Source organism: Phoca vitulina, unplaced genomic scaffold (assembly GCF_004348235.1).
Source record: "Phoca vitulina isolate PV1807 unplaced genomic scaffold, GSC_HSeal_1.0 scaffold27, whole genome shotgun sequence".
Lineage (NCBI taxonomy): Eukaryota > Metazoa > Chordata > Mammalia > Carnivora > Phocidae > Phoca > Phoca vitulina.
Genome location: NW_022589730.1, coordinates 19,606,994 through 19,620,071, shown reverse-complemented (window position 1 = coordinate 19,620,071; position 13,078 = coordinate 19,606,994). Strand labels below are relative to the sequence as shown.

Sequence of the window (13,078 nt, the reverse complement as noted above, 5' to 3'; positions counted from 1 at the left end):
TGCCGCCTCCCTAGCCTGGACTCTTTCCTCCGGGGGCAGCTGGACACCTGCCTAGCTCCTCCCTCCAGGAGACAGCGCTGGTGGAGGAATCATCGGTCTCAGGAGAGAATCACAACTGACATCATAAGAAACCAGAGGATGATGGTTTAGTTCATTGGGAAGTAGCACTCTGCTTGGGCCTCAACTCATTAGTAAATCTGCTTGAGAAAAGGCAGTGAGTAACTTCTAGCCCTGATGCCCAGGCATCTGCTCTCCAATCAGTAAGCAAATGCTTCTTCCCCTCTGAAGGACTCCACAACGCCACATTCTCCAGGAGGTGAAGCCATCTAGTTATTAATAAGCACCCACGAATTTCACAGGAACTAGTCTTTGGAAGACTGTGGTATGTCATGGTTAAGAGTTTAGCACAATGACTGGAATTTGAGAAGTGGTCAGTAATTACTATTAAGAGCTAACTTGCCTCCTATCTCACTAGTCTTCAGTGGTCTGTGTTATAAAAGTTCACTTTGCTCACTGTTTGAGAGTGTGAGAAGCAAGGCAGTTTGGGTCTATTTCAACCTTTGTTCAATCTAATAACTCACAATGAACCAAGCAGCCAAATATCAGTTTCTTGTGACCAAAAAAAAAAAGTGATTATGGATAAGCCAATGACTATTTCTGTTTGGTTCATGTATTTTCATTCAGTTGTGTGACAAATATTCATTGCCTGATTGCTCTTCAATTATGGGGAGAAAAAAGAGGTCCTATATTATTAAACCCTGACCTTGACTGTCGGCGTCAGAATCGACACGTCTATGACTCACCCATTATACTGTCGGTCCCGTTGGCAGGAGGCGTACAGGAAGAGGTGCTGTAATGGTTTGTGCCACTACGGTGGAAAGTGGACATTGGAGGAAGACTGGAATTGATGTCTGCTGAGGAGTGTGATGGATAGCTCTGTAGCACGAAGCAAAAAAAAGAAAAAAAGAGGCCACATTCAACCATGAAATATTTAGTGGGTTAGGTTTCTAATACTCCTTTCAGAACTCTTCATTTTGCAATGGAGACAGCCCTTAGAATTTCAAAATATCCAAGAATACATCTTGCTTCGATCTGACAGCTTTCATTTTTCAGAAAATAAAATACAAAGACACATAGTTGGTTTGGGCTTGCATCAAATGTAGAGGAATACAATGGCAATACAGGGACAGTGAGAAATGATCACAGTCTCTAAATCCAAAAATTACTGCTTAAAAGAATCTCTGAGGTGTCAGCAACATAAAAGACCATTTCTACTGTTATTTTTTCGTATGAACTACTGATCGAGTAAGAAAGATTCCATGATACAATGAATAAAACAGTATCGTGACCCATGGCGTTGACACTGCACTTTATCCTGAACTTTTGGACATGAAATAGCAAACAGCAGCCGGTCTCAAATCCTCCTGCTGCGAAACTGGACCACCTTTCTGAACTCTAGCAAGAACAGAATGGTAAATGGAAAACTTTTAAAAAGTAACGATGATTAAATCTCTCTCTAAAACATCAATATGTAAGGCCTTAAATCAATGACTACATTGAATTAAACTGGAATGAATGAACTGAGAAAGACTGATTTGAGTTCTTTCTTTATGTGTCCTCTTCATCAGTAATGTAACAAGATAGCTGACTATGAAAAAAGAACATCTTTACAGGATCATTTGTCTTAAGGTTTGGCTTTGAGTTCGATTATTACCCTTGTTGTCCAAATAAGCTGCTTTTCTTGGGGGCATATCACAGTGCCTGTAAGGTGGCAAATTAGTTGCTACCAATCCATCTGCTTGGGAATGAGCAGATCACCAACAGGGACACAGTTATTTACCAAAACACATCGAGCTATTTTATTTTTCAAGATAAAAAAATAGCTTAAAAAGTTATTCTCATAGGTATTTGAATGTGTTACAAACATGTAAAGGAAAACTATTTTGGCTAAAATCTATTTTTTCTTATATGTAATATATTAACCAGTTATGGATCTTTATTATGTGATTAGTGGAGATTTTATTAAAATTAGAGATTGAATATGATGCTAAAAGTCAGGGGTGCGTACAGCCCAGGCACTATTCATAGGAGTGAAACCCTGGTGTCCTGGTATTTCTGTATTAATTTTGTGAGGCCCATCTTGGGTTCTACCTCTTCCTTTAGTATTCCTTCCTACTTCCAACTCTTGCACGATCTCTTCTCTGAATCCCTAATGCACTCACATCCTGCGCTGTGCCATTTAACACCTAATTATATGCTACCTTTCATTGCTTTCTCTTTCAAGTGCATTTCCACCTATACTGTAAATTCTTTAAGGGGAGGGAATAGAGCTTAGACCTCTGCATCCCCACAACTTGCAGCTGAGTGCTGAACACACAATTATCCTATATCCTCAATGAACAACTGGTTATCGGTTGGCATTTAATAAATACTGGATTGAAATGCCACTTATTTGAAAGAGAACTAAACAGTCTAGAAAACAAACCTACATTAGATCTGCCAATGACATGGTGGATGCCTTTGACAATATTACCTCTATGCACTCAAAATAGCCCAACTGAAAGGTCAATGTCAGTGAAAAAGTTGAGATGATACCCTTAAAACTTTCCAACTTCCCAAGAATGCCTTTCAAACTTTTTAATTTCATGGACCTCTGTGCTTGACCAAAAAATTCCTTAGGCCACCTGTTAAATTCACTTCTCCTTGCTGCTTACAAAATGCCCCAAGCAGTCCATGAACTTTTCTCCAAACAACGATAGAATGGGCACATTCCATAGTACAACTAATCTAAAAGACCGGATAAGCCACGGAACACCAAACTTAGAACAACTAATTCTGCTTGACAGCTAAACACAGTAATAAAGTAGAGAAAAAGAAACTGAACATAGAAGAAGGAAACTGAAAGAAAGGGATGGTTTGCCTGCATTTCTACACAATGCTATTCTGTGCTGAGAACAGAGAAACTGTATAAATCAGTCCCAGATATGCAAAAATCAAGACAGAGGTAAAGAATTTTGAAAAATATTTAAACGACTATATAATCACAGGGTGGAATGGGAAAAAGATTTTCACATCGGGGAGGATTTCTAGACCCTTTAACATGGTGCCAAATGGGCAGTAATTCAGGATTTAACAGAGAGAGGGTTAATACTGAGTTTAGAGAACAATAAGAAAAGTTCTTCCCTATCGATTTTAATGGGGAAACAAATGCAATCCATTTAAATCAGTTATTTTTAAAGACTCACAGAATATAGGATGCTGAAAGAAATTAATGAGACTTATAACTACATTATTTTACAAGGAAAAGTGTCTTGAAAACTACTGTCACTGAGAGACGTAATAAATATACCACAGAGAATATCACTGATGTGTGAAGTATGTCTCTTTTAGAGTATTTAGGGACCAACGATGAGAGGTCCCCTTAGCTCCTCTTCCTCCAGCTACTGATACTGTCTGCCCTGCTTACTACACATAGACAGGGGAGATTGAGAAAGTATAAGAGCTTTACATGCCCACTATTGAATTATTTTTACTTATGATGCCCAATTATAGCATATCTGGAGCCTACTGACAGAATAAGTATTGAAAATGTTTCTATTAATGATATTGTTATCACTAATGGGTTGATAATTCAAAGATTAGAAAATATACTTGGTGGCACATACTAAGAATAAAATCATGCTTTGGGCTCAGGCAAGGTTTCACAACCTTGGCACCATTAATCTTTTATGCCAGATAGTTCTTTGCATATCTGAAAGATGGGGGGAGAGGGGGCTCTCCTATGCATTGCAGTATGTTTACCAGCATCCCTGCCTTCTATACGCTAGATTCCAGTAACCCTTACCAGTTGGAACATCCAAGAATGTCTTTGGACATTCCCAAATGTTCCCTGAGGGGGTAAAATCACACCTGGTTGAGAATCACCAGGGTAAGGGTTTATTCAGAACTTCTTTTATATTAAAATTCCAGGCTCCTAAGACTATTTCACTCTGCGGGGCAAAGACCATGCCAGACAGAGGACTCTATCTTATTTCTAAACAGAACTCTGCCAAGTCATGCCAACCTTAAATCTTCTACAATAACCCATTCCAAAGCTTAACCACAAACTCCATTCTTCCGCGTGACTCTGTATGTCTATCTGTGACATAGCAGTGATTAGCTGTGGGATTGTGTTGTAGAAGCTGAAACTGTAAAGGGGATTTAAAGAATCAAAACTGGTGACTCGACAGTTGCTACTGAAATGTGTGGATTTGAAGCTTTACAATTACACATTCTGTTACAATACAGTACAAAGTGATGAAGGCAATAATGTTTCTAAAATATTGTACCTTTAGAGACAATACTAATTTGGCCAAATTATACCCAAAATAATACAAGGAAAACACTCTTCTTTTTCTCAAACTATTCCTTTGTTCTGTGTGAGACTGGCTAAAGCTAGAGACGAAAATTGTGAGGAACTACCATTATTTTCAAATGAAAGGACACTAAGTGCCTACTGCATACTCAAATTATTCTCAGTGTCAGATTTCTGAAAGGCATTTCAGCAAGAGATTTTCAAATGGTTAATACTGAAATTACAATGATTACTAGATATAATAATCCAACAGTTTCCCTATCAGTGAGAAAATTTATTAGGATACATTACCAGAGACCTAATTCATTTACCATTTTTTGAAACAAACCCTTAATCTCTAAGATCTGCTAAATAATCATATTAAGAATGAAACTCCCATGTTCTGTGTTAGATAAATGACATTACACAAATATAGCATCTGACACAACCTGTTGGGTTATTCCTTCAAAATGATCCTTCTTCCTGGTTGATAATATTGTTTTGGTTTTTAAGGTTTTCAGCAAAATTTTTTCTAAAAGGAATGTAGTTGGTTTCCTTTTTAAAATTACACTTTTTATGCATTTGAGCACATTTTAAAGATACCTCCGCCCATGCAGTGAATTTGATTGGGATAAAATCAAACCACCTACATCAAAATTCTAGAGCATGATAAGGAAATAAAGAAAGAAATATGGGAAGAACGAAAATAAATGTCAAATGAACAACTCTTAAAAGGACTGACATTCCATGTTATGTTAGTATATTGCCAAAATCTTTTAGTTGTAATCAAAATTTTCCTTGCTCATAGGACATATGTAGTTTTGATCATGAGTTCCTTAGAGAAGTAGAAAATGATGATGGGGAAATAAAGATGTTGGCCAAGAAGAAATAGTTGATATTTCTCTAAGCTTTTGCTCTAATACCTCAAAGTAGGAGGTGGGAGGAGATAAAATTCACAAGAAAATCATTTGCTATTTACTGAAGATGTGCTGAAATTTGAGACAGTTTGATTTACACATTCAAACTTGGCAGATGATATAAAAAGGCCAATTCTATTTCCATCATTTGCCTCTTGTTAACAGATAGGCTAACTGACCACAGTGTCTCTATCACCAGGACTAGAGACTGTAACTTCTGAAATACTTTACGTGGTCAGAATAGAATATAAGTCACCTTATCTATGTCTCTAGTGGTTGAACAAAAGAGAGGGAAGCACAGAAATCCAGAAAGTGCTATTTCCTATTGCAGAGCAGAGAAAGGCACAGGAACCTGGGTGTTAGGAGAAGAACAAGGGGCAATTTCGAGACGAAGAGTAGAGACACAAGTACCACGAAGGATCACTGGATTTGTCAGACTTTTCTGCATTTGTAGGATCACAACTTCATACATTTTTAAAGTTATAGGGCTGCACGAGGGACTCAGTCCCGTCTTACCTGCATCTCAAACCTAACTCATGATCTCCATGTAATGCTCGACTTAAGTTCCTAAGCGGATTCTGAGCTGTGGGAGTTTTTGAGGCTGGAAAAGATCAGATGAACTGCTTCCTCCAAGATAAAGGGACACGCTAGGATGGATGAGTGTAGGCGATGGGCAGAGTGGACACTTCAGTAATGAAACAAGATAATGTCCTACAGCTCAGCAGTTTTCAACTGAGGCAGGAAATGGAGCATCACTGGGATGTTGGGAGGTGTGGAATTATAGCTAAACCACTGAAAACTGGGAATCTGATCTATACAGAACCCCCATGGTTGCCGTGACTAGTGGAGTGTATGGGAAACAGGAACTCTTTCCTTTGGGTGTGGCACCACAGGTCAAAGCTGTCACTGGGGACAGAAGCCGGTAAGCGGAAGTGGAAATGCACATGGGAGAAGCAGGCCACCTACTCTCAGTCTACTGTCACTCTGCCCCCTGCAGTAGACTCTTCAAAACTACAGACAGTAAATAAATGACAAGGATCCACCATAGCTGAAATTGTACAGCTCAAACCCAGTATGTATTTATGTCCGAAGGAGGCTAACATTGTCATAAAGAAAGCACGGAATAAAACACCACAAACAGAAGAACAATGGCAAAGAAAAGCCGCAAGGGCTTACAAAGGTGATCTGTTATGCCTTTGATCTCAGAAACAAGATAACTATAAGAATAATGGGTGTGTACCGTTTTTACATTCATTACAGAGTCCTTGTGTACATGCATGGAAAGGCAGAGAATGAGATTTCGTAAACTAGCTGTGTCGCCCCCATAACCATGTAAATCTGCCTTACCAAGCGTTCGTGTGGATGCAAGCTACAGTAGCTGCTAGACTGTGGAATATGAGAAGAACTGCCCAACATTCCTCCGTAGCCAGGCTGATTCATCCCACTGGAGGAGCTCCAAGGGTCACTGCTGTGATGGCCATCTGTAAAGGACAAAGAAAACCATGACTTTTCGGAGGCATTCAGCCTTGCCCTACAGAATAGGGTTTTTTTCATATACTTGAAAATGGCTGCCCGTTGTGTATTCATCTTTGTGCTGTTTTGCTGATTACATCAGAAGACAGTCATCCTTCTTTTTTCCCAAGTGGCTCTATATTGCCAAACAAATGTAAATATTTACCATAGGCTGCGTTCTTAGTAAAAATTCAGCTATGAAAGAACAGAACACATTTCTATGTAGAATTACATCAAGTCAGCCAGGTAAACAATACTTAAGAAAACATTTCTTGAAAGTCCCCTGACCTCCTTTTCTATGGAAACTAACAGTTAAATTGTTCCTAAATTTTGTGATGAAAATAAAATACTTAACACATTATAGAGTTGACACGTTTACAAGTTTTAAATGCAGACAAAGCGGTAAGAATGGAAAAGAACATCTCAGATTTCAAAGACCAAATTTCCTTTTTATTACATACATGGTAGAATTAAAGTTGAAATTACATTATAATTTATAGGGAACACGAGGCTCAGATACATAGTTCTGAGTTTTCTTTTTTAACTTTTGTTTTTTGGTGCATAGTTCGATAGCTACCTTAAGCCGTCAGTAGCAGTTGAATGGGTACACACGTATCATAAGGTAGCTACTACACCAGAGACGATTTGAAGAAGTTCTGGATTTTATAAAGCTGTAAGTTAAAAAGAGGTTTAAAATGATGTGGACATTATAGGAAGTACTTTTCAATATTAAGTTAATCTTTTGTTAACACCCTATTAAAAACATTTTTATAGGGGCGCCTGGGTGGCTCAGTCGTTAAGTGTCTGCCTTCAGCTCAGGTCATGATCCCAGGGTCCTGGGATCGAGCCCTGCATCCGGCTCCCTGCTCGACTAGAAGCCTGCTTCTCCCTCTCCCACTCCCCCTGCTTGTGTTCCCTCTCTCGCTGTCTCTCTCTGTCAAATAAATAAAATCTTTAAAAAAAAAACATTTTTATAGATTCTTTTTCTTTTCTGGTCTATTGGCTTAGAAGTTACTATTAGGGATCGCTGATGTTTGGTTTGGGTTTCCCAAAATGAAGGTGGTTGGTGGGGGTGGGGTGGGCAGGAATCTATGTCGTTGCTGAATTCAGATCTTCCCTTCTTTCAATAGTTTAACAGCAATTATTGAATGCCAGCTGAATACAGGCCGTCAGCTGGGTGTTCACAGTACAGCAGATACTGCCTCCTTGAAAACAAGATGATTTGCACCATATATGTTACATAATAAAGGCCTTTTGAAAATTTAGGCAATAGGCAAGTTAAATCCAACGCTACATACCACAAAGCTTTTTTTTTCACCGAGCTTTCATATCTAGAAGTTAGAAATCCAAAAACTGGAATAGTTTCAGGACAGGGAGGAATGATCAATAGATTTCTTAAAAAAAAAAAAAATCCTGTGATTTTGACAACTTAAGAGTTTTAATTAGAAGATGGAAATGCAAGTGAAAAACGAGAGGTCACATGGTAGTGAGTTTAAAATATGCTCCTGACAGTCCCTGAGTATCTTTCACCCAAACTGTATGTTTTTTTAAGACCTGAATCCTCTGGGCACCATGCACCCATCACTGAAGGAAGCCGATGTGAGACAGGATCACGAGGTACTGTTTCTGTGATCCTAATGGGAAAACACAGGACTTTCTAAAAGTTACTATTCACGCATTGAAGATTTAGCCTTTAGGTTGTGGAAGTTTAGATGTCACCTTAAATTCAAAGATGAAGTTAAGGCCCTAACATTTCAAATAGATGGCATCTATGACAAATAAATTGAGAATATATATCATTGAACGAGAGTCTCCTGAAACATTCTGACAACATGATGTACTATATGGAAATACATTTAGGACTTGTTAACACAGAACACTCTACTCAATGCAGACTTATAAAAATACATACTTTACATAAATTATGCTTTTCACAATAAATTAATATTTAACACATCCCATGATCTTGGCATAATGTTGTTTTGAAAGAATAGAATTAGATGTGAGCAAATTAATTGTGCTCATCAGAAATGTCAACTCAATTTTTTTTTTTTTTTTTTTGCTTTTTGGGGTATTCACATACAGAAAAGCAAGTTCATTCCCCATATTCTGCATGGTCTGCCATGGAGAAGAACCTACTGTTTTCTGCTTTAATCTACCTGACTTCCCACGTGGTGTGCACTGTTTAAGCAAGCACCCTCCTGAAGGCAGACAGAAGAAATCTATCCTGTCAATTTTCTCAGGGAAAATCTGCTTTGAGTGATGAATCCTTGAATTGACCATCTCGATAAGCACCGGTAGCCCAGTTGCTCTGACTGGTTGCAAAAGAGGGGAGTGGATGCTCAAGTGGCTACTCTTTACAGCTGAAGGGGATAACCCTTTTGTCCCAGCCCAGGATGCCCCCAAGTGACATACCCTGCTGGGTCCCTTTGTGAGTTACACCTAGGACAGGTCACACAGATAAAAGGCCCTTATGAACATGAGCTGTATTACGCGTGGAACGAATTCTCTCCATTCCTGAGAGACCCATTTAATTCAATTTTATAGATTTTCCATGGAATTTCACATGTGAACTAGCAACCTGAAAAAGCAAATACTCTGAAGGGCAAGAAAAAAAGTCCCTTTTAATCAGAATGACTTTGAGGATGTCCCCTGCAAGCTAAGTGAGACACCCAGCTGCTCCCCACTTACTTGCTGCTCCAAGGTGCTCCCTGTCCCACGACATGGCCCTTCCTAGAGCAGCACAAAAAGGAAATCCCATGGCACTTTGCCAAGGCACGCTCAAAAAAGGTTTTCACACCCGGGCAGAAAGCGTTAAAAGTTCTGCACACAGGTACAGGAGTTCTTGGTAAATTCCACATCTAAATTTCAGAGTAATAACTTGGCAACAAGATCATCATACTTTGATAATAAGTGCCACAGGCTTATCAGGGATGAAGCCTTAGGTGCATCCTCTGGACAGTCTATTCTTACACGCAGCTGGTGTCATTCTAACTACTCCAGTCTTTCCCAAGCAGCAGAAAGGAACTGGGCTACCAGTGGCAAGACTGTCAGCTCAGGGGGAGGCATCCATATCCATTTCATTAAATAAACAGCACAGTTAAAAGAATAAATATACTTCACCTACTATGAAACTGTAATTTTGTCAATTTGTCTGGGACAAAAGCTGGGTCTTTTACCCCAAATCAATTAGCATGTTGGGGTGGAGCTTTCGCTGTGCAATGAAATAATATTCTAGTCTTGAGATAGGTTGCTTTATCTTAAACGGGGCTCTTGTTCTTACCTATAAATTAATAAGTGGCTAAAATTTTTATGTGAAGTTATACATAAGGACAATGTGTTCCCAGTTGGCTAGATCCAGGATGCTCAAAATACACACTGAACCAAAACACTTCTAAAAATACACACACGTTCTTCTTGGGGACAGAAGAAGCTGAAATGATCTGTCATGGAAGACCATCCCCCAAGAAGCGTCAGTTCTAAGTGAAGTCAACCAGTTTAATCTTAACTCATCATTGCTCAAGGGGCTTTGGTTTAAAAAATAAGTCTTAGTCAAGTTTTAATTAATTGATGAATTTTTAATGAATTCAATTCCTAAAGAAGAGCATGACCTTCAATAGTCTCCATTTGCCTAGTATTCCATTTCTTGAGTATCAGTTCAGCAGTCTTTTGCCCCATATATGACCTGAAAAGACCCAGGGAGATTCTACCCCGTGGATTTCCCCGCAGAAGTGGCAGCATCTTACCCTGCATGAAGAAGGAGCTAGGGAAAGTGCTGGCTGCTGGTTTCGAGGAAGGGTAGCCTGGCGAGTCCCTATTGTAGTCGGCAGTGCTTGCTGATGGAGCATAAACCTGAGGAAGGAGAGACAATTTAGTTTTGCTTGCTGCATTGACCAAAGCACCTCAAGGTCCATTACTTGATAAGAAGCAGGCACAAAATGCTAAATTTCCATGTCCATTCCAAATCTGATCAAACCCTAGAACACTGCCCCTTTCAGAATACAGAAAAACAAACAACAACAACAAAAATGCTGAGTAGATTTGTGTGACTGGAAAACCAGGGGCGGGGGATATTTTCTAGTCGCAGGCAAGAATACTGCGAATTATGTCTAGTTAAGTATATTATATAACACCACAGGGTCGTCCTGTCCAAGCATCTTTTTTTTTTTTTTTTTCCGTAGATGGCCTCTGAGCTCATGAAAGGTGCAAACAGAAGGGCATGCCTCAAGCCTCTCCCTCTTACTCTACCTTTCAATTAAAATGTTCACTTCTGAGAGAAAAGAGGCAGAGACAGAGAAAACAAATGCACTATCCAGACCACAGAAAGTGACAAATACATCTTGGAATATTAAATTCCCATAGTGTCAGCTTTTTGCAGAAATGCATGAGAAAGACCATTAAAAGCCCAGATCTACATAGACCACCAACAATCAGTATGTACACAGGAAGGGGGGGGGGGGAGCACTCTTTTATAGTTCTTATTATATTTGTGTGTGCAATAAACTTAAAAAAGTGTGCCAAAATCCTAATTTACTGAACATTCGTTTACTAATACTCATGAGACTTGGGGAACAGTCCTTTATAAAAATAGCCTGTGTATTTTCTTGTTTATGTTTCCTCTAAGGAAGGCAGCGTAGTCGAAAAGCATAAATTCATAAGGTATAGTTTAACTTTAATTGGTTTCCCCCCTTGCCTTTTCTGCTAAATATAATTTTTTCAAATCCCTATTTTCTTTTGCTCCAAAAGTTCCTCTCTCCAGATGGTCGGAGAGACTGAAACACTGTCATCCTCTTGATGAAAATGGATACCTTCCTGCCTCCATTTTGAAGCAAGCAGCGGCTCACGAAATTGGCAGTGAGCCTGCAGTGATATTCTCAGGTCACAGTAAAAGAAAGAGAAATTCACCAATAAAAAGGCAACTGCAGAGTTACCAAAAAATACTCCCATTTTTTTTTTTTTACAGTGCACATCGAATAAACACCCTAAGAAAAATTACATAATTGCTCTCAGAACACCATGAATCACAAACCAAGCATTAATACAAGGTTTAGGATTTCACAAAGGATAGGTCCACAGAGACAGATGTGGGAAAATATGCATACACATACATACATCAAATAAATGCTACATATGCCCCACACTGCCCTTGAAAATTGGGAGGTCCTGGAGACTGAACAAAACAAAAACAAACCAGAAGAACCCAGGCACACGTTAGAAAACAAGGATTTTTCTACAGTCATGGAGAGATACGAGTCCCATATTTCACGGGCTATATTTCATTTTATTTTTTACTTCTCCTCGTATTTTAAATATATAAATGTCTATTTGCTTCTACTTCCACGGGGCTTACAATAAGGAAGACATGTTTTCAAACATCTTTAAGAGACAATAAACCTTAAGCCAGGAATCTCCAAACAAATCAATACCCTTAAAGTTTTGTCATGCAAAGCCCAGTATTTTTCTTGAGAACTATACAACTAATAAACAGTTAGGGAAATACTACTGAATGTATTTGGAGAAGGTCTTGAGAGTAGGCTAAAAACACGAAAGAAACATTACTGTCTAGAAAAAGGGGAAATCGAAAATTAGATGATCTCATTCTAATGATAGAATGAGCTCAATACAGCTACTGTACCTACTACAATATATCTACGGTCCAGGCTATTAGTCTGACAGCGATTTGGCCAGTTGGTATTAACACAAGCTAAGTGTACTATGTGTTATCCCCAAATTTCAGAAACCAGCACATTTACTATAAAGCTGAAAATAAACTCTGACCCTATTATGAAGTCACTTTATATTTTAAAACAATTGAAATAAGTTCTTTTAGGATAATATATAGTTTAATTTTAATTATACTCTATTACATTACCTTTAAACATGTATATTACTATGTCCACACCATTCGATGACAGCTAACAAGGTTCACCTTCCTCCCCACCCCGATGTGGGCAGAATTAGTTGATATTTCTTCCAAAGAGATAAGGACAAATCTTTGGTAATTTTACCCATACACAAGGAGGCTACTGGACTATGAATTATGATCAAACTCAAAGATCTGAGAATAAGATCACTTATCCCAAATTCATAAGTACCTCCTCCATGAAGAATATCTATGGGGTGACAAAGTTTTTAGGATATAGTATATAATTTCTATTTTTCTGGTGTTGTGGTCAAATGAGGACTCTTTAGATAAGATGAAAGTCTTATTAACAAGAAATGGACCATTGTTTATAGAAAAAAGGCAACTTCTGCAAATTTTATAAATTTTCTTTATGTAAATTTACAGATCAGGTAAAATGTTATTCTCTTTCCA

At 38.5% G+C, this 13,078-nt stretch overlaps 1 protein-coding gene across 34 annotated transcripts in view; it reads right to left on the bottom strand.

Annotated features, from left to right (window-relative positions):
- The window catches only part of TCF4 (transcription factor 4), a 349,872-nt gene that overhangs the window by 45,334 nt on the left and 291,460 nt on the right, over positions 1-13,078 (bottom strand). For all 34 annotated transcript variants that reach the window (XM_032422851.1, XM_032422840.1, XM_032422848.1 and 31 more), the window contains 3 exons: positions 10,509-10,614; positions 6,598-6,731; positions 804-936 (listed from right to left, as the gene is read on the bottom strand). In XM_032422851.1, coding sequence (XP_032278742.1) covers positions 804-936; positions 6,598-6,731; positions 10,509-10,614 — 373 coding nt within the window. The remainder of the gene's footprint in view (positions 1-803; positions 937-6,597; positions 6,732-10,508; positions 10,615-13,078) is intronic.